This window comes from Dendrobates tinctorius, unplaced genomic scaffold, assembly GCF_039654945.1.
Source record: "Dendrobates tinctorius isolate UK_male_01 unplaced genomic scaffold, ASM3965494v1 ptg000039l, whole genome shotgun sequence".
Classification (NCBI taxonomy): domain Eukaryota; kingdom Metazoa; phylum Chordata; class Amphibia; order Anura; family Dendrobatidae; genus Dendrobates; species Dendrobates tinctorius.
In genome coordinates, this window is record NW_027361707.1 from 22254378 (window position 1) to 22277000 (window position 22623).

Consider the following 22623-nt stretch of genomic DNA (forward strand, 5'->3'; position numbering starts at 1 on the left):
TTTTTTTTATTTTATTACATTGTCCCGGGGGGACATTACTATATAGTGTCAGATCGCTGATCTGACACTTTGCACTGCACTGTGTCAGATCAGCGATCTGACAGGCAGTGAAGCTGGCTTCTCAGCGCCTGCTCTCAGCAGGCACTGAGAAGCCACCTCCCTACAGGACCCCGAAGGCACCCGCAGCCATCTTGAATATGGGGGCCTGCAGGGAGGAGCACATCGCGTTGTTCCGAGTGTCTCAGGGAAGTGCACGATTCTTCCCTATGCCTTCATAGTGCTAACGAGGGAATAAAAGAATCCACTCTATCCATAAACAGAGAGATGGTGAGGGAGCACTTAGCTAATTTAAATGAATTTAAATCTCCTGGTGCAGATTAATTACATCCTAGGATACTGAAAGAGTAAGCAAAGGAAATTGCAGAACCACTAGACAGAATCTTTGAAAAATCCTGGAGAACAGGAGAAGTCCCAGAATATTGGAGAGAAGTGCAAATGTTGTCCCTATCTTCAAAAAAGGAAAGAAGATGGAACCAGGAAATTACAGGTCAGACAGCCTTACTTCTATACCAGGAAAGATATTTGAACAAATTATTAAACAGCATGTATGTAAGTACTTGCATAAGAATACAGTAATTAACCAGAGCCAGCATGGGTTTGTAAGTAATGTCATGTCAGACTAATCTAATTTCCTTCTATGATGGAATCACTGACTAGGTGGATCAGGGAAATGCTGTAGATATAGTATATCTTGACTTCACAAAGCATTTGATAAAGTATCTCATACTATCCTTATTGAAAAAATGAAGTATGGGATTGACAAGGCTACGATTAGGTGGATTCATAACTGGCACAGCGATCGTACTCAAAGAGAAGTAAAAATGGTTGCACATGCAATTAGAAGAGTGTTGCAAGTGGAGTACCACAAGGCTCTGTCTTGGCCCCAGTGTTGTTCAACATTTGAGTAAATGATCTAGGTAAGGGAACTGAAGTTAAACTGATCAAATTTGCAGACATTGCAAAGCTAGGAGGGATAGCTAACGCTAGAGAAGACAGAGAAAGGATTCAGAAGGATCTAGATAAGCTTGAACAATGGGCAGCGACTAATAGAATGGTATTTAACAAGGGAGACATGCTAAATTTTACATCTCGGCAAGGAAAACGAAAATTACATCTTCAGATTGGGAGGAATAGAACTAAGCAACAGAACGTGTGAAAAAGACTTGGGTATACAAGTGAATCCTGCATTGAGTAGGGGGTTGGACACGATGACCCTGGAGGTCTCTTTCAACTCTAACATTCTATGATTCTAATATTCTCCTTTCCAGGTGGCGCAGAACGTTGCTCTTTGCACGGGGGATCCACATCTCGGCATGCAGCTGTATGAAGCCGGCGGGGATATATTCTTCAATGGTGACAGGGACAGAAGTAAGGCAACGACCTTCTACAGGGTGAGTATAATATACTGTATGTTATTGGTCTGTGATGGGATATTTCTTTTTCAGACCAATTTTGCTTCTTCTTCTCCATTTAAGGTCTATTGAAGTTGAAGGGAACCTCACAACAATCCTTTGTAAAGTATGAGTTACACGTTTCCACCTCCTCTAGACTGGATGCAATTGCAAAACGCCTATTATGGGACCCTATGATTTCCTGGGAGGTGGGGGTCCCAGAGGTAGAAATAGTGACTGCTGAGGGGTGTAAAAGATCTGAGTCATTGTTTAATATATTCTCATGTGCTTAAAGGGTTTTCCAACTTAGCTGCAGGATATCCACAGGATGTGCCACAAGTGTCAGATGCATGACCTGCCTTTTGGGACATGACCTATAGTGAATGCACCGCTCTCGACATTCACTTCTATGGAAGTTATAGAAAATAGCTGAGCAAGCTGCATTCCCCATTTATTTTACTTTCTCATATAGGACTCCTTTAAGGGTCCTGACATCTTCCTCTGACCCTTTTCTTCACTTTTGCTGCAATAAAGTGGCCACTCCATATAGATCATATGTGTCGACTCTACTGGAGAGTTCTGGAGGTCTTCAGAACAAGGGGAGGCACAGAGTGGCTGGAGAATGGTATGGAGGGGGTGTGAACTACAAAACTGGTACGATCAGTGCCACAACATTTATCCTTTCCTGGATGCTAAAAGTTGCCCAGCATGAGATTGGGAATCCCTAACTTATTGATGGCATAACCAACGTAAAAGACTTTAGTTATTATAATAGGTTTTATTCGGCTTATACATATTTGTAATTTTGATGATTGTTGCTTTTTAGATGTTTTTTTTTTTGCAATGAGAGTCTCTGACCAGCAGGTGGGGACAAAACCTTTTCTATGTCATCTCTTTACTATAAAGCAATGGAAGCAGTTTTTTTCCCCCACAGGTTGCAGAGCTGGTGAATATTCAGCTACCATAGTATACAAAAGAGAAATTATTCATTTATTCTTCTTTTAAAATAATCAAAAATTCCACCTTTGGGGACAATTTTTATTTTTTACTTAACTGCATGTCATTGGGGCTAAAAATCATTTTTGCAATTGGGTTTCATTAAAAAAAGTTACACCATTTGTTTTCTATAGCCGCTATATTACATCGTCTATTGCTGACTGCAGAATGAGTTAACTGAGAATCTGTCAGCCAGCTCGCTATGCTGATCCTATAGGGAGTTTATAACCGTTCTTTCTATTTTCTGAGCTCCTCTCAGCTGATTTATGACCACAGACCACATCAAAGTGGAAAATGCAGGGAAACAGCCCACAAAAGTCAAATGGTGCAACATTTTTTTAATGGAAAAAAAAAAATTAGCCCCCAAATACATGCATTTCAATGTACCCAAAGGTCACTTTTTTCTGTCTTGCTTTTGGGGTATTTGACTTTTTTTATGACAAATTCTCAAAAAAATGGGGCACGTGCTCCATGAATTTTGCGCAAAATAAAAAAAATTCTCATTCGTTTTAGCCTTTTTAGATCAAAAAATTGCAGGTTCAGCTAAAATGATGCAAAATTAGCGTTAAAAATTTCAGGGGTACACAAAGTAACTTCAAGGAGAGACTGAAATATATTTGCTAAAAGTTTTAGTAAAGTTTTAAAATGGAAAAAAAAAAGTTGCAATTGATGAAATATGGGAAAAAAAAACAGAAAACCCGCTCACAATGATGAACGTTAAAAAAAAACAAAAAAACAGGTGAACTTCAAAAGATGGCACAAATTAAAAGAGGAAATTTGTGCAAATCAAAAAAGAGGCAAAAAACAGCCAAAAATGATCATAAAGAAGGTGTAAATGCAATAACGAATCGGGCGCGTTGTATGTTCTTTACCTTTCAGGACTGCGCTCTGCCGCTTGCTGTGAAGACAGAGAATGTGACGGCTGAACTGCGGCTGTGTAATAAACTCACGGAGATACTGATGAGCGGGGAAAGCTACGAGGAAGCCCTGGAACATGCAAAAATGGCTCTGGTCCTGAGTGTCAATTTAGGTAAAAAATCACAAGTGTCGGGGCCTGAACAACTCTCTACCAACAGATGACGTGAAAGTAAGAAAGATTGAGCATGTTGAATTTTAACATGCCTGATCCTTTTATTTTCTAGAAAGTTAAAGAAGTACCTGGAAGCAGCCTTCTCCCCCACTGAAAACACATACATAGTCAGCCAAATTGAGCGTACATGTGTATGGGATAGTAAGGAGGAATAACTATAGAGAGGGTACAAGCAAAGAAAGTCGCCTGACGTAAACGCCGCCGTTCCCCTGAATCTGGGGTTACTTTTCTTTTGTTTCTGTGACTTTCCATTCCTGAGATACGGCCTCTTATTCCCTGTTTGTTAGCAAGTGGTCTTGTGACAAGTGGGCGCGGCACTGAACTCTACTCTGTGGGCGTGTTCTCCAGGGCCCTGCCCTTTTGGCTAAAAAAGATTAGATTTACATACAGGGAAGAGGAGGCCATATCTCGTGAATGGAGAGGTGTAGAAAAAAAAGAAAAACATCACTAGAGTCAGGAGAACAGGAGCATTTACACCAGCTCAAACAAATGACATGTTTATAGAAAGCGACAGGTGGTCTTTAAGTGGATAGTATACCAAATGTATACTTTACCTTGCCTCAGTTTTCTTGTGTTAAACATTCACATTATTCGGCATGATGCATATTTGTCCTCAAAAATAAATCAAAATAATCAAATATATAAAAATTAATATATATAATAATAACATAATAAAAAAAAATTACTTTTTGCCCTTTTATGCCACTTTTCTAAAACGCTGATAGTCGATCTAAAAAAACTGGTATTCCTGGCATATTTTTAATTTTTCTACCTCGCAAACAGTCCACAGATGCGCCAAATTTATTAAAGGGCTTGCACCTCTTAATATATTTTGGGTACTTTATCCCAGCAGGTTGGTGTATGATAAATTCCAATATTACCAAGATTAGAGGGGGTAGTGCAGCTCTGGGAGACCTTTTTTTTTTTTTTTTTTTTTAACTTAAATGCATGAATTTGGCACCAAAAATAATTTTTGCAATAGGGTTTCATTAATAATATTGACACGTGTTTTTTTTTTTTTTGCTTCTCTGCGGCGTTCCACTTTGATGTTGTCTGTGGTCATAAATCAGCTGATAGCAGCTCAGAAAAAGACAGATAAATGAGTTACAAACTCTCCCATTGCATCGTCAGAGCGAGCTCACTGACAAATTCTCAGATAACTCATTCTGCAGCCTAGAAATAGAACGTGTAACACAGAGGTTATAATAGGCAAATGGTGCAATGTTTTAATTAATCTCTCGATGGCAAAGAAATTTTTTAGCCAAAAATACATACATTTAAAGTTAAAAAAAACGACCCTTCGAGTCAAAGGCGTTGCATAATATAGCTGCTATCTTCCGAAAACAGCACCTCCCCTACCACAGGTTGTGTGCGATATTGCAGCTGTGTACCAAATTCAATTCCATGGAACTGAGCTGCAATACCAGAAATGGCCTGAATACAGGTGTGGCGCTGTGTATAAAAGAAAGAAACTATGTTTTTATTATTATTTTTTATATCTCTAGTTATAATTCCAGGATGATCAATTCCATGAGTGATGATATCTGCCATTACAGGGAATCAGCTGAATGAACGGGTCTCTTATCACCGACTAGCCAGAATTTACAGCCACCAGAATCAGTCCGAACTCGCTGAACATTTCTACCTGAAGGCTTTGTCTCTCTGCTCATCGCCCCTGGAGCTAGAAGAGGAGTCCGTGTACTACATGAGGGTGTACCTGGTCTTAGGAGACATCATATTCTACGACCTGAAGGTGAGGACTAGAGATGAGCGAATTTATTTGGATTTGGTTCCGAATACGATCGTATTCGAATATTGTTTTTTCAATATTTGTTGAACACAGCCGAACGTCAGTGGGAGTAGAAATTACCGAATATGTTCGGAACCGATCATAAGACATACACTCGGCCCGAATAATGTTCGAATACGGCCCAAATATGTCAAAATCAGATTCGCGAAACCATCACTGACCTCAGGGAGACCAGTCAAAGAAAACACTGCGGCAGCCGGCAAAGGCGCTCAATCAGTGAAATCCTAGGTGCATTGCTCCCTGGGAAATGCGAATATGCAAATAAAGTCCGTGGAGCCTCATTTAATAGTCTCAAACATGAGACTAGCCAGATCTTCCTCCAGGGAAGGACCCAGCCAAGGAGTGGCTCCTTTCGGAAATCACCATTACCACCATATTAAGTGGCCCTTTAAGTCAATATCCAGCTCTTTACGAGTTTACAGATATGACAAGGGAAATACCAAGGCCAGGTATCCATCCACAGACAGCTGTTCGGGGTGTTGCCCCTCATCAGTGTGGAGTAGGAGTCTGGCTAGGTGGGAGCAATGCCAAGTAGACCAACATCACAAAGCAATCACTGACCTCAGGGAGACCAGTCAAAGAAAACACTGCGGCAGCCGGCAAAGGCGCTCAATCACAGTGAAATCCTAGATGCAATGCAAAAGACAGGAGTCTTTTATAAAGGTGACTATGTAAGACAGCTGTCTTTAATGCAGGTTACGAGTTGATTAGGAGCGTCTAACTGGTCTGTAGAAAACAGAACTCTTAATGGTTGGTAGGGGATCAAATACTTATTTCTCACTGCAAAATGCAAATACATTTATATAATTTATACAATGTGATTTTCTTGATTTTATTTTTGATATTCTATCTCTCAATGTTAAAATTAACCTACCCTTAAAATTATAGACTGTTCTTGTCTTTGTCAGTGGGCAAACTTACAAAATCAGCAAGGGATCAAATAATTATATCATAGAATTGTAGAGTTGGAAGGGACCTCCTGGGCCATCTGGTCCAACCCCCTGCTCAAAGCAGGATTCGCTAAATCATCCCAGACAGATGTCTTTCCAGCCTCTGTTTGAAGACTTCCATTGAAGGAGAACTCACCACTTCTCATGGCAGCCTGTTCCGCTCATTGATCACTCTAACTGTCAAAAAGTTTTTTCTAATATCTAATCTGTGTCTCCTCCCATTCAGTTTCATCCCATTGCTTCTAGTCTTTCCTTGTGCAAATGAGAATAAATTTGATCCTTCTACAATGTGACAGCCCTTGAGATATTTGTAGACAGCTATTAAGTCTCCTCTCAGTCTTCTCTTTTGCAAACTAAACATTCCCAAATCCTGCAACCTTTCCTCATAAGACAGGGTTTGCAGACCGGTCACCATTCTGGTCGCTCTTTTCTGAACTTGCTCCAGTTTGTTGATGTCTTTTTTAAAATGTGGCGCCCAAAACTGGATACAGTATTCCAGATGAGGTCTGACCAAAGAGGAGTAGAGGGCAATAATGACTTCACGTGATCTAGACTGTATGCTTCTGTTAATGCATCCTAGAATTGCATTTGCCTTTTTTGCTGCTGAATCACACTGTTGACTCATATTCAGTCTGTGATCTATTAGTATACCCAAGTCTTTTTCACATGTGCTGTTGCTTAGCCCTATTCCTCCCATTCTGTACATGTTTTTTTCATTTTTAATGCCTGTCATGGTTAGGACATGGTTAATGTCCTGTTCTCACAGGGTTAACTTTTGCCGGCCTCTCTTTGGATCTGGGAGGGGTATTTATACTCACTCCAGACTAGCATTCTCTGTCAGCTATACCGTTATTCTGGCTATGTGTCTGACCGACCCCCCCAGTGTGCGTGTATTCTGCATTGCTTGTTTGATTCCCGTGTATGAACCGGCCTGTTCCCTCACTCTGTCCTCCGTCTCTCGTTTTGGTACTATTGTCTTCTCCGGTTCTGACCTCCTGGCTTGGCTATTGTTACTCCGTTGCAGTTTGTCCCTATTGTACCGTCCATTGCCCGTTCTGGTTTTCAGATCTATTGCTACGTCCTGACTATTCGCTCTGTCTAACCCTTTGGTACTGTCCTGCTATCTTGTGCTTTGACCCGGCTTGATCTGTTTTCTGTCTTTGTCTATGCCCCTTGGTAACATTGTCCCGTAGTTTCCTTTCTAGGAGTTTCCCTGCAGCTCCTAGCTCTGTGGAGCTTAGGCCACGCCTCTGTCACCGCTGCTGCCCACTCCACAGGTATCTTTGAGCACTGTTTTTGTACTCAGGACACGCGCACTGGCTCAGTGGGCAAGTGCAGTACAGTGTTCCTGACATTACAGCTGACCCTTTCAGGTTTTTTTCTCTGAAGGAAAAAAAAAAAGTGTGTTATCCTCATGGATCCCATACAAGCTTTGGCTGATCAGGTCAAGCACCTGACCCAAATGTTCCACAAACTTAATGTGAAACCTGATCTAAGTTCATTAAAGGGTTCTCGCAGGTGGTGAAACCCTTGACGGACCTCACTCTTAAAGGGGCAGATGTAAAAAATTGGTCCGTGGCCGCAAAAAATTACTTCCTTACACTAAAGAAGTGTTTTACCACAGCCCCTGTGTTGGTACAACCCGATTCGTCAAGACTTTTTACCATCGAGGTCGACGCTTCGGAGGTGGGGGTGGGGGCAGTATTGTCACAGGGCCCCTCTACCCTGACTAATCTCAAACCCTGTGCCTTTTTCTCTAAGAAGTTCTCTTCGGCCGAGAGAAACTATGATGTCGGTAACAGGGAATTGTTAGCGGTTAAATTGGCCTTCAAAGAATGGAGGCATTTTTTGGAGGGGGTGCTCATCCCATTAGTCATCACTGATCATAAAAACCTGGCCTATATCGAGTCTGCTAAGAGATTGACCCCCAGACAGGCTTGGTGGGCACTTTTTTTTTCTAGATTTCATTTTACCATCACGTTCCGACCAGGGTCTAAAAATGTAAAGGCAGATGCCTTATCCCGAAGTTTTGATTCTGTGTCTCCTCCAGAACCTCCTTCCTCCATTCTTCAACCGGGAGTGGTTGTAGCTGAAATCTCCTCTGAGTTACAGAGAGAGATTCTGGAAGCACAAGCACAAGCTCCCAGGAATAAACCCCCAGGTAAATTGTTTGTATCCGAACAATTCCGTCTCACACTCCTTCAAGAATTTCCTGATTCTGTGTTAAGTGCACACCCTGGTATTGCAGCTACCCGGGGGGCAGTAGCTAGGGGCTTTTGGTGGCCCTCTATGGGTACTGATATAAAAAGGTTTGTGGGGTGTGCACGCGCTCTAAAAGCTCTCAGGTCCAGCCGGCCGGGGAATTGGTGCCTTTGCCAATTCTGGATAAACCATGGACACACCTGTCCATGGACTTAATCACTAATCTTCCATCTTCAAAGGGCAACTCAGTGGTATGGGTAGTGGTTGATAGATTTTCTAAGCAAGCCCACTTTGTGCCATTACCTGCATTACCATTTGCTGAAACCTTGGGCCGCTTGTTTATACAGCACATTGTTCGATTGCATGAAGTGCCCGTGAACTCGGTGTTGGACAGGGGTGTGCAATTTGTGGCCAGGTTTTGGAGAGCGTTTTTTATGAAGTTGGGGGTCACGTTGTCATTCTCCTCTGCCTATCACCCGGAATCCAATGGACAGACTGAACGCACCAACCAGTCATTGGAGCAGATTCTGAGATGCCTGGACTCCTCCACACAGGAGGACTGGTGTGAGGTATTGCCCATGGGAGAATTTGCATTCAACTGTCTTATTAATCAGTCTACCGGAAAGTCTCCCTTTCAGGTCACTTATGGGTTCGTTCCGCAGTTTGGGGAATTTTCCCATATGAACTCGGATTGCCCTGGTGCCGAGGGGATGGTACAACAGTTGAAAACCCTCTGGAGGGAGGTGCAGGGGAACATCTCCAAAGCCCAGAAGAAGTATAAACATTTTGCGGACAGGAGGAGGGGGTTGGGTCCTGCGTTGACAGTGGGGGAAAAAGTCTGGTTGTCCACCCGTAACATCAAACTTAAAATACCCTCTACGAAGTTGGACCCAAAATTTATTGGCCCATACAAGATTGTAGAGGTGATCAACCCGGTGGCATACAGATTAGTTGCCCACCTCCTTCAAAATATCTAACGTCTTCCACAGGTCCCTATTAAAACCTGTGGGGACAGAGAGAAGATCCCTCATCTGTGGCTCCACCAGTGTTGGTAGAGGGTCAACTGGAGTACGAGGTAGGGCGCATCATTGATTCACGGTGGGTGCGCCGGAGACTTCAGTACCTTATTCATTGGAAGGGATATTCCGTGGAGGATCGGTCATGGGTTCCGGCCAGTTCGGTGCACGCTGATCGACTGGTGCGGGCTTTTCATGCCAGATATCCTGAGAAACCTGGGGGTCCAGTGGCCTCCCCATTAAGAGGGGGGTACTGTCATGGTTAGGACATGGAAAATGTCTTGTTCTCACAGGGTTAACCTTTGCCGGCCTCTCTTTGGATCTGGGAGGGGTATTTATACTCACTCCAGACTAGCATTCTCTGTCAGCTATACTGTTATTCTGGCTGTGTGTCTGACCAACCCCCCCGTGTGCGTGTATTCTGCATTGCTTGTTTGATGCCCGTGTATGACCCGGTCTGTCCCCTCACGCTGTTCTCTGTCTCAAGTTTTGGTATTATTGTCTTCTCCGGTTCGGACCTCCTGGCTTGGCTATTGTTACTCCGTTGCAGTTTGTCCCTATTGTACCGTCCATTGCCCGTTCTGGTTTTCTGATCTATTGCTACGTCCTGACTATTTGCTCTGTCTAACCCTTTGGTACTGTCCTGCTATCTCATGCTTTGACCCGGCTTGATCTGGTTTCTGTCTCTGTCTATGCCCCTTGGTAACATTGTCCTGTAGTTACCTTTCCAGGAGTTTCCCTGCAGCTCCTAGCTCTGTGGAGCTTAGGCCACGCCCCCGTCACTGCTTCTGCCCGCTCCAAAGGTATCTTTGAGCACTGTTCTTGTACTCAGGACACACGCACTGGCTCAGTGGGCAAGTGCAGTGCGGTGTTCCTTACATTGCCCAGATGTAGTACTTTGCATTTTTCCCTGTTAAAAACCATTCTGTTAGTTGCTGCCCACTGCTCCAGTTTATTTATATCTTTTTGAATCCTCTCTCTCTCTTCTCTAGTATTAGCTATCCCTCCTAGCTTTGTGTCATCAGCAAATTTAATCAGTTTACCCTCAATTCCTTCATCTAAATCGTTGATAAAGATGTTGAACAATACAGGGCCCAGGACAGAGCCCTGTGGTACCCCACTAGAGACATTCATCCAACTGGATGTGCAGCCATTTACAACCACTCTTTGGGTCCGATCACTAAGCCAGTTATGAATCCACCTTACAGTTGCCTTGTCCATTCCATACTTAGCCATTTTTTCAATAAGGATTGTGTGAGATACTTTATCAAATGCTTTGCTGAAGTCAAGATATACTATATCTACAGCATTTCACTGATCCACCCAATCAGTGATTCTGTCATAGAAGGAAATTAAGTTAGTCTGACATGACTTATTAGTTACAAACCCATGCTGACTCTGTTTAACCACTTCATTCTTATCCAGGTACTGACATACATGTTTAATAATTTGTTCAAAGATCTTTCCTGGTATAGAAGTCAGACTCACCGGCCTATAGTTGCCTGGGTCCACCTTCTTCCCCTTTTTGAAGATAGGAGCAACATTTGCTCTTCTCCGGTCTTCTGGGACTTCTCCTGTTCTCCAAGAATTTTCAAAGATTATGGAGAGGGGTTCAAAAATTTCTTCTGCTATCTCCTTCAGTACTCTGGGGTGTAATTCATCTGGACCTGGAGACTTGAATTCATTTAGGTTAGCTAAGTGTTTCCTCACTATATTTTTGTTTATAGATATCCTGGATTCTTCTGTGAAGAACAGTTGATGTTACATTTTCTTTCTGAGAGAAAACAGATGCAAAATAGGAATTTAAAAGTTCGGCCTTCTCAACATCCTTGTCTTACCATTTCATCATTTTCATCCTGTAAAAATCCTATAGCATCTTTGACTTTTCTTTTACTTTTGACATATCCCCAAAATCCTTTATTATTGCTTTTGACGTCTCTTGCTAGCCTCAATTTATTGTCAGCTTTAGTTAATCTGATTTGTGCCCTGCAAGTTCTGCAGACAGCATTATATTCTTCTTTAGATATGCCTCCCTCTTTCCATTTTATAAACATCTCTTTCTTCCTTTTTAGTATGTGCTTAAGTTCTATGTTCATCCATCCTTGTTTCCTTAAACGCTTCCTATTCTTCCCTCTTTTCGGAATTGTTAACAATTGTGCTTTGAGAATTTCATTTTTCAAGATTTCCCATCCTTCCTGGACATTTTTGTTCTTAAGGATATCCAGCCATTGGATCCCTCCAATTCTCTTTCTGAATCCCTCAAAATCTGCCTTTCTGAAATCTATCCTTGACGTCTGAGTCTTCACAGGTCTTCCTCCTCTAGTTATCCAAAATTCTAAAATAGCATGGTCGCTACCTCCTAGGGTCCCAGCCACTTTTACCTCCTCAACCATTTCCTCCCTGTTTATAAGGATTAGATCCAAGGTAGCAGATCCCCTTGTTTTCTCCCCTACCTTTTGGAAGATAAAGTTGTCAGCAAGAGAGGATGAGAATTTCCTTGACCTGTTAGTTTTGCCTGAAAGAGATTCCCAACAAATGTCTGGATAGTTGAAATCTCCCATGACAACTATGTCATATTTTTTGGAGAACTTGGCCATTTGATGCATAAAGAGTTCATCCATATCTTCAGCTTGCACAGGCGGCCTGTAGTAAATGCCTACAATGGTGTCCTTTCCATTGTTCTTGTATTCTTACCCAAACAGTTTTCACAGAACTCCCAGTCTCTGAAGCTTCAATCTCTGTGCAGATATACGCGTTTCTAACATACAATGCGACACCTCCTCCTCGTTTATCAAGTCTGTTTCTTGCAAATAAGTTGTATCCTTCTAGTCTTGTATTCCAATCGTGTATCGTCCCACCAAGTTTCAGTGATTCCAATGACATCATATTTCTTTTCCTGTGTTAGTAGTTCCAATTCTCCTTGTTTGTTGCCCATGCTTTGTGCATTAGTATAGAAACATTTTAGTTTGTGATTGGTTTCTCTTTCTCCAATATTTTTATTTTTTAGATTTTTTGTCTTTGTTCTTCCTTTCCACTTCTAATAGCAGAGTTCTCAATAGCATTTGTCAGGTGTATGGCTTTTTCTGGCCCTTCCCGCATTGTTCTAGTTTAAAGCTCTCCTTCACTGTACATTCTGTTATCTACCCGCAAAGGCACTAATTGTCCTGAACTTTACAGAACTGTCCAAATTTTTTGGAAACAAAATTTTAGGGCTGTTTGGACCAAAACGGGAAGGTTTTTGTAGAAAATCAACCCAAAGTGGGCAGTCCAGTTCAATTTAGGAGTGTTCCAGAGCGGGACTGTGCACCAAGGGGGACAATCAGTTTTTCCATCTTCACTTTTAACGCCCCTTCTTCCCAAAGTCATAGCTTTTTTAAATTTTTCTGTCCACATAACCATGTGAGGGTTTGTTTTTTTTGGAGGAAGAGTTGCACTTTTGAATAATACCATTTTTTCGTGTGATGCAATTGGAAAGTGGGGAAAAAATCCAAGTGCGTTGAAATTGCAAAAAAAAGTGCAACAATTGTTTTTTGTTTTTTAATTTAAAATATACGCTATATGATAAAACGAAATTCAGAAATATGTAAAAAGAAACATTTTTTGCTTGTGTCCCCGTTTTCCAAGCCTCTTAACACTTTCAATTTTCTAGATATGGGGCTGTGTGGCGGCTTATTTCTTACATGCCAAGCTGGCGTTTTTACTGATACAATTTTGGGGTACATAGGATATTTTGATCGCCTCTTACTGCATTTTATTGTAATATTGCTGCCAAAAAACATATTTCTGGCAGTTCGATTCTCTTTCTTGTTACGCTGTTTACTGATCGGATTAATTTATATAGATAGGATTTTTACAATATTAAATATTTGCATTTTTAATTGTTTTATTTTTAAAGGGGGAAAAGGGGGCGATTTGAACTTTTGTGTTTTTTTTTCACTTTTTTTCATATTTTTAAAAGCTTTTTTTAACTTTTTACTATATTTATTAGTCCCCTTTAGGGGACTTGAAGCTGCGATCATCTGATCGCTTGTTCTCTACATAGCAGTGCATAAGCACAGCTATGTGTAGTGAAAATAAGAATCTCCTATGAATGCAAGTTAAAATGTTGGCTATCACGGGAGGATTGCAATGACACGCATGGGGGCGTTCAGCAGACCCTCGGCTGTCATGACAAGCCACAGGCGCTCCGCAATCAGAGACTAACAGCGACATTTAACAGGTTAACATCTTCTGGTGGAGCTGGTAAAGGTACATAATGGCTGACTAAATAAACCATCATCTGCCAAGAAAGATGCAGGCTTGGTAAGCGTGCCCGCATCAAAGTCAGGGACACGACATATGACATAAATGTACAGTGGCTTGTGAAAGTATTCACCCCCTTGGCATTTTTCGTGTTTTAGTACCCTACAACCTTTTTTACTGTGAAGTAAACAACATACAGGACAAAATAACTGAAAAATTCAGTGTGCATAACTATTCACCCACCTAAAGTCAGTACTTTGTAGAGCCTCCTTTTCCAGCAATTACAGCTGCAAGTCGTTTGGATAAGTCTCTGTGGGCCTTCCACATCTCACCACTTGGGATTATTGCCCATTCCTCAAGGCAAAATGTGTTGAGTTCATTTTCCCCTTCACCGTCGATGTCTGTTGAACTCCCTCTTCTGGTGAAGGAAGGTAGTGAGGCTGAATACCAAACACCTGATCTGGTAGACGATGACTGGGTAACAGGAAATTCTGACTGGATATAAGGCAGCCGACGCCCTTCTGAGTCGCTGGTGATTTCTCTGCTGGATTCTTGGAGACCAGTCTGATTCCTGCTTCCCAAAGATAAGTTTTTGCTCTGCTATTGAACTTATTAGTTTTGTTTTGTTTACCTTGTTTTTTGGAGTTCAGCCATCCCCGGTTGGGGGTGTGCTGAGTTCCATTTTTGTCTCTGATCAGTTTTTCCTATCAGACGGTTGGGACATTTTTTGGTAGGGTTTTTTACAGATTGCAGACAGCAGCTTTTCTATCCTGTCCTTTTTAGTTAGCTTGGGCCCCATCGTTTGCTCAACCTATCTTTCTATCTGTGTTAGTGTTTTCATCTTGCTTCACCGTCATTATATGTTGGGGGCTGCCTATTGCTTTGGGGTCTGCTCTGGGGCAGTTTAGATTTCCCCTTTCTTTCTTTAGGCCTATTTAGTTCTCCGGCTGTGATCGAGGGGTCTAGGGCCTCGTAGGAACCCCCCACGGCTACTGTTAGTTGTTGTGGATAGGATCAGGGGTCTGCAATCCGATAGCTACCAACCTCTCCGGTTTTCTGTACTTAGCTTGTATTTTTGTTTTTTCCTCCTTCGGTGACTCATTCATAACAGAATCACCAGCCATACCGCAGATCCTAGGGTACTCAATAGCAGGAAAGAATTGTAAAAAAATAAAAAAAAAAAAGTTTGTCAGAATTTTTTTTTTTTGTTTATTTTTTCCTCTATGTCTCTGAGGCCGTAAGGGGAATTTTTTTTTTTCTTTCTCAATGGAGATGAAGCAATTGTCTGATCGTGTGGAGCAGCTCACTGCTGAAGTGCGGGGAATTTCTGCCTATCTTGCTCATTCACATGCTGCTGAACCAAAGATCCCTACTCCTGATGTGTTTTTTTGGGGATCGGTCTAAATTTTTGAATTTTAAGAATAATTGTAAATTATATTTTGCCTTGAAGCCTAACTCGTCGGGGAGCTCCGCGCAGCAGGTTAAAATTGTCATCTCTTTGCTGCGCGGTGATCCCCAGGATTGGGGTTGTTGTATGATGAACCTAATGCTATTGATCAGGCTGAAAAGGCCCTGTTGGCATTGAGCCAGGGTCGGGATTCTGCAGAGTTGTACTGTCAAAAATTCCGAAAGTGGGCGGTCCTTACTACCTGAAATGATGGTGCCTTGGCAGCTCTCTTTCGGAAGGGTTTGTCAGAAACCGTAAAAGATACTGTGGTGGGATTTCCTGTTCACTTTGGTCTTGACGATTCTATGTCATTAGCCATTCAGGTTGATCGGCGTTTGCGTGAACGCAAAACCGCACGAGAGGTGTTGCCACCTATTGAACAAATGTCTGAACCTATGCAATGTGATGGAGTTTTGTCTGGGGCGCAATGTCAGGAGTTCAGAAGGCGTAATGAGCTGTGTTTCTTCTGTGGTGATGCCTCGCATATTATTTCTGTCTGCCCTAAACAAGAGAAACGTTTTTCACACACATTTGCTGTGGGTGGTGTTCAACCTAAGTTTCTTCTGGCAATTACTCTGATCTGCTCCCTGTCCACATTTTCCGCTAAGGCTTTTGTGGATTCGGGAGCAGCTCTGAACTTGATGGACTTGGATTTTGCTAAACGTTGTGGCTTTCCTATGACACCTCTGCGGACGCCTATTCCTTTGAGGGGTATTGATGCTACTCCTTTGGCGAAGAATAAACCTCAGTTTTGGACCCAGGTGGTAATGCGGGTTGCCCCAGACCATCAAGAGAATTGCAGATTTTTGGTGTTGCATAATTTGCATGATACCACTGTTCTGGGGTTTCCCTGGTTGCAAATCCATAATCCAGTTTTGGATTGGAAATCTGTGTCTGTGGTGAGTTGGGGTTGTTGGTGTGCCCTTAGTGATGCTCCTGTTTTCTCCACCTCTCCCCAGTCGCATGATGTTCCTGACTATTTGGCTGATTTTTATGATGTATTTAGTGAGAATGAGTGGTCTTTGCCTCCTCATAGGAGTTATGACTGTGCAATTGAGCTGAGCCCTGGGTTTAAATTTCCCAAGGGTCGACTTTTCAATTTATCTGTACCCGAGTACGAGGCTATGCGATCCTATATTAAGGAGTCGTTGGAGAAGGGTCATATTAGACCATCCTCTTCACCCTTAGGTGCTGGGTTTTTTTTCGTGGCTAAGAAAGATGGGTCATTAAGGCCTTGTATTGACTATCGTTCCCTCAACAAAATTACTGTTAAATATCAGTATCCGTTACCCCTGATTTCTGATCTATTCTCCAGAGTTAAAGGTGCTTGCTGGTTTACAAAGCTTGACCTCAGGGGGGTGTATAATCTTATCCGCATTAAGCATGGGGATGAATGGAAGACGGCGTTTAATACTCCGGAGGGACATTTTGAGTACCTGGTGATGCCTTTTGGGCTCACTAATGTCCCTTCTGTCTTCCAGTGCTTCATGAATGATATTTTCCGAGACTTGGTGGATAAATTTTTGATCATCTATCTGGATAATATTTTGATCTTTTACAAGGATTGGGACTCTCATGTGGAACATGTTCGGACTGTGTTCCGGATTTTGAGGGAGAATTCCCTGTATGTTAAGGGATCGAAATGCCTTTTTGGTGTACAGAGGATTTCATTTTTGGGATTTATTTTGTCTCCGTCAACTATTGAAATGGACCCGGCCAAGGTACAGGCCATTTATGATTGGGTTCAGCCCACTTCTTTGAAGGCCCTCCAGAAGTTTTGGGGTTTTGCTAATTTTTATCGGAAATTTATAGCTAATTTTTCTGGTATTGCCAAACCATTGACTGATTTGACTAAGAAGGGTGCTGATGTGCTGAATTGGTCTCCGGAGGCTGTTTCTTCCTTTCAGGAGCTAAAGCGAAGGTTCACTTCTGCTCCGGTTTTGCGGCAACCTGATGTCTCACTCCCGTTTCAGGTAGAGGTGCACGCTTCTGAGATTGGTGCAGGAGCTGTTTTGTCCCAAAAAGATCCTGTAACATCTAAAATGAATCCCTGTGCTTTCTTTTCCCGAAAGTTCTCCCCATCCGAACGTAACTATGATGTGGGGAATAGGGAACTGTTAGCCATGAAATGGGCATTTGAGGAGTGGAGACATTGGTTGGAGGGAGCTAAACATCAAGTCGTGGTCCTTACTGACCACAAGAATTTCATTTACCTGGAGTCGGCCAAAAGCTTGAATCCTAGACAGGCTAGGTGGGCCTTGTTTTTCACACGTTTTGATTTTGTGGTCTCTTTTCTTCCGGCACTAAGAATGTCAAGGCAGATGCCCTCTCTAGGAGTTTCTTTGCTGATTCTCCTGTTGTGACCAAGCCTGCTACCATCTTAGGTGAGGGGGTAGTTCTTTCTGCCATCTCGCCCGATTTGAGACGTGCTCTGGAAGAGTTTCAGGAGGACAAACCTGAGCGTTGTCCCATTGGAAAATTGTATGTTCCTGACCAGTGGAGGAAGAGAGTGATGTCTGAAGTTCATTGCTCTGCATTGACTGGTCATCCAGGTATTTTTGGTACTAGAGATTTGGTGAGTCGGTATTTTTGGTGGCCCGCCTTGTCTCGTGATGTCAGGAATTTTGTGCAGTCCTGTGGGACTTGCTCTCGGTCTAAACCTTGTTCTCGCTCTAGTGGGTTGTTGATGCCTTTGCCGGTGCCCAGGAGGCCATGGACCCATATTTCAATGGATTTTATCTCTGATATGCCTGTCTCTCAGAGAATGACTGTTATTTGGGTGATTTGTGATAGATTCTCTAAGATGGTCCATCTTGTACCACTCCCTAAGTTGCCATCTTCCTCAGAGTTGGTGCCCTTGTTTTTGCAACAGGTGGTTCGCTTGCATGGGATTCCTGAGATATTGTATCTGACAGAGGAGTTCAGTTTGTGTCTAGATTTTGGAGGACTTTCTGTTCCAAGCTGGGAATTCAGTTGTCCTTCTCCTCTGCGTTTCGCCCTCAGACCAATGGGCAGACGGAGAGAACAAACCAGACTTTGGAGTCGTATTTGAGATGTTTTATTTCTGCTGATCAGGATGATTGGGTTTCATTTTTGCCCTTGGCCGAATTTGCTTTAAATAATAGAGCTAGTTCTGCCACTTTGATGTCACCTTTTTTCTGTAACTTTGGGTTTCATCCTCGATTCTCATCAGGGCAGGTGGAGCCTTCTGCCTGCCCAGGTGTTGACACTGTGGTGGAGAGAATGCACCAAATCTGGGACCAAGTGGTGGATAAGTTGTCTCTCTCCCAGGAAAAGGCCCAGCGGTTTTCCAACCGGCATAGGACCATTGGTCCCCAGTTTAAGGTGGGTGATATGGTTTGGTTGTCATCAAAGAATATCGCTATGAAGGTGGCTTCTCCAAAGTTTAAACCTAGATTTATTGGACCTTACAAGATTTTGGAGATTCTTAATCCAGTCTCTTTTTGATTGGCTCTTCCTGTTACATTTAAGATCCATAACGTGTTTCACAAGTCTCTGTTAAAGAGGTTTGTTGAGCCAGTAGTTCCTGTGGTGGCACCTCCTGACCCGGTATTGGTTGAAGGTAATGTGGAATATGAGGTTGAGAAGATACTGGATTCTCGCCTGGCTAGACGGAGACTCCAGTATTTGGTTAAGTGGAAGGGTTATGGCCAGGAGGATAATTCTTGGGTCCCTGCATCCGATATTCATGCCGAAAGATTGGTTCGTGACTTTCATCGGGCCCATCCTGATCACCCTGGTGGCGTGGATGAGGGTTCGGTGACCCCTCCTCAAGGGGGAGGTACTGTTGTGAGTTCATCATCCCCTTCACCGTCAATGTCTGATGAACTCCCTCTTCTGGTGAAGGCAGGTAGTGAGGCTGATTACCAAACACCTGATCTGGTAGATGATGACTGGGTAACAGGAAATTCTGACTGGATATAAGGCAGCCGACGCCCTTCTGAGTCGCTGGTGATTTCTCTGCTGGATTCTTGGAGACCAGTCTGATTCCTGCTTCCCAAAGATAAGTTTTTGCTCTGCTATTGAACTTATTAGTTTTGTTTTGTTTACCTTGTTTTTTGGAGTTCAGCCATCCCCGGTCGGGGGTGTGCTGAGTTCCATTTTTGTCTCTGATCAGTTTGTCTCTTTGCTCTGTTTTCAGAATTTACCTGAGTGCTGATATAGTCTTTTTGAAGTCCTAGCAACTTCAGGGCCTGTTTTTCCTATCAGACGGTTGGGACATTTTTTGGTAGGGTTTTTTACGGATTGCAGACAGCAGCTTTTCTATCCTGTCCTTTTTAGTTAGCTTGGGCCCCATCGTTTGCTCAACCTATCTTTCTATCTGTGTTAGTGTTTTCATCTTGCTTCACCGTCATTATATGTTGGGGCTGCCTATTGCTTTGGGGTCTGCTCTGGGGCAGTTTAGATTTCCCCTTTCTTTCTTTAGGCCTATTTAGTTCTCCGGCTGTGATCGAGGGGTCTAGGGCCTCGTAGGAACCCCCCACGGCTACTGTTAGTTGTTGTGGATAGGATCAGGGGTCTGCATTACAATAGCTACCAACCTCTCCGGTTTTCTGGACTTAGCTTGTATTTTTGTTTTTTCCTCCTTCGGTGACTCATTCATAACAAAAATGGCTCAAGCTCCTTAAAGTTAGATGGTTTCCTCTGGTGAAAAGAAATCTTCAAGTCTGTCCACAGATTCTCATTTGGATTAAGGTTTGGGCTTTGACGAAGTCACTCCAAAACATTTACACGTTTCCCCTTAAACCATTTGAGAGTTGCTTTAGTAGTATGCTTTGAGTAGTTTGCTTGTTGGAAGGCGAACCTCTGTCCCAGTCTCAAATCACTGACAGACTGAAACCAGTTTTACTCAAAAATATCCCTGTATTTCACACCATCCATCTTCCCCTCAACTCAGACCACTTTCCATATACCTGCTGCCAGAAAACATCCCCACAGCATGATGCTGCTGCCACCATGTTTTACTGTGGGGATGGTGTTCTTGGTGTGATGAGCTGTATTGGTTTGGCGCCAGACATAGTGTTTACCTTGGTGGTGGAAAGTTCAATTTTAATCTGATCTGACCACAGCACCTTTCTCCATACATTTTGGGAGTCTTTCACATGTCCACCTTTATGGCTTGTACGGCTTATTGTAGTCGTATGGACATATACTCCAGTCTGGATTTGATGGAGCTCAGGGGGATCATCAGAGATTGGGATACTTTTTATATTCCAACCCTGACTTGTACTTCTCCACAACTGGGTGCAGAGAGGAGTAAAATGTGGGTTTTATCGCTGCAGTTTATCAAAAAAAAAAAACGATGCCATACTCACTCTCCTGGGGTCCAGACCTGAGTCCCCACTGCTGCTCTCAGCGTGTGTTAATGTCTGCAACGATTACGTCATTCTCATAGCACTGTGTCCAATCAGTTCTTGTGCCATCAACATAGGCAATGTCAGTGAGCCCAATGATTAGCTGCAGACAATAACATACACCAGTAGCAGCAGCAGAGACGCAGTGCTTGACTTGTGGAGAGTGAGTAAAGCTTAGTTTGTTTTTTAGATAAACTGCAGCTGGGGACAGGGGTTTCCTAACACCAGAAGCCGATACAAGAACACCAGAGTCGTCTTATATAATACTGCCCCCTATAGACCTTACCAGGAGCATTCCTATACTGCATAGGTGTGAATGATCCTGGTTGGTAGAGAGTCAGGACCAAAGCTAACCCTACTGTGTCTTGCAGGATCCCTATGATGCCGCTGGATACTATCACCTCGCCCTAGCCGCTGCAATGGATTTAGGCAACAAGAAATCGCAGTTGAAGATTTATACCCGACTTGCCGTCATCTACCATAATTTTCTAGTTGACCGAGAAAAGTCACTTTACTTTTATCAGAAAGCCCGAACCTTCGCCACCGAGCTGAATGTACGAAGGATAAACCTGTCTCCTGGGCAGCAATGCCAAAATCTAGCGCGGACTCACAGCCACTGAAAGGTTGTGTTGAAAAGACGACTTTTATCATTTCCTTGTGTAAATTCTGCAATGTGTTTGATTCTGTATTAAAGCCAATTGCTAAAACCACTCTGTTTGTCTCAGATGTCAGAAACAAAGGTTTCAAAAGATCCAACATACCATTTTGGAGGTCATTACAGCCCCAGGCCCCTGAGGAAGCCTGCTAAGGTGAAACTTGTAAAGGTACTGTCACACTTAGTGATGCACCAGTGATATGACGCGGTCAGGATCGCTGGTCCTTCGCTAAGTGGTCGCTAGTGAGCTGCCACACAGGCAGATCTCACCAGCGACATAGCAGAGGTCGGGGGTCGCTACTTATCTGTCAGACGAGGCGATCCTGACGTCCTCCCGCCCGCGTCCACGCGTTGCTCGTCGGCGCCACAGGAAGCCCAGCAGGACGCTGACGAGAAACAGCCCAGGACGTTCTCGCGCGATCAGCGATAACCAGCGGGGGAGCCGGTCGGAGGTAAGTATCAGACATAGCGATATCGCTTAGTGCGACAGGCCCTTTAGGGAGGCTATGAATGATTTTTAACTAGCTTGAATGATTCTGATAGGTCAATAACATTGATACTCATCTGTTGCTTACTATATGATCACGGACTGCAGCCGTGATAGACCAGAATGAAAGAATTATTGCACTAGGGTTCAAGAGGTTGGAATGTGATATAATATAGGAGCAGTTTAGCAATAATTTTATTGATCCTTTAGTGACCATTTTTAAATTGAAAACTAATAAAATTCATATTTTAACATTCCTTAATATGGGATCTATTTACCCTTCGGGTAATATGGTGTTATGAAGACTTCAGACGTGACCCTGCACAACCATCCTGAAGAAACAGTAGGACCGGAATCTTCCCTTAAGTCCAAGTTCCCACAATGAGTATTTGGTGGACTTTTTCTGCTGTGTGTTTCAGTGAGCGAAAAAAAAATGCAGCGTCTTCCAGTTCCAGCAAAGCGGATGGAACTTATATACAGTGCTCAGCATAAATGAGTACACCCCCTTTCCAGAAGTAAGAGTTAAATCAATATCTCAATAAACAAAAGAACAATTTTAATAATTTTGACAAGACTGAGTTTCACAGGACATTTTTTTTAACCCATAACATTAAAGTAAGGTTAATAATATAACTTTCATTAAAAAAAATCTTGTTTTTACTCAAATTAGTTGCATCTAGTATTTTGTACGACCGCTATGATTTTAAAGTACATCACCAATTCTTCTAGGCATGGTGATAGCAGCATCTTCTCTTTTGATATAGAGCAGTCCATCGGTGAATTCATGGAAGCACCAATGAAATATAGCTCTCCGACTCCAGCAGCGTTCTTGCAGCCCCATGTAAGAGCACACTGCCACCACCATGCTTCACTCTATTGAAAAATAAATTTTTTGTTCAGTT

At 42.8% G+C, this 22623-nt stretch overlaps 1 protein-coding gene across 2 annotated transcripts in view; it reads left to right on the forward strand.

The window, feature by feature from the left end:
• SH3TC1 (SH3 domain and tetratricopeptide repeats 1) overlaps window positions 1–21289 on the forward strand; it is a 180241-nt gene extending 158952 nt beyond the window's left edge. For both annotated transcript variants that reach the window (XM_073574548.1, XM_073574549.1), the window contains 4 exons: window positions 1329–1451; window positions 3327–3477; window positions 5094–5290; window positions 20951–21289. In XM_073574548.1, the coding sequence (XP_073430649.1) occupies window positions 1329–1451; window positions 3327–3477; window positions 5094–5290; window positions 20951–21199 (720 nt within the window). In that variant the 3' untranslated portion in view covers window positions 21200–21289. The remainder of the gene's footprint in view (window positions 1–1328; window positions 1452–3326; window positions 3478–5093; window positions 5291–20950) is intronic.
• The last annotated feature ends 1334 nt before the right edge of the window (window positions 21290–22623 follow it).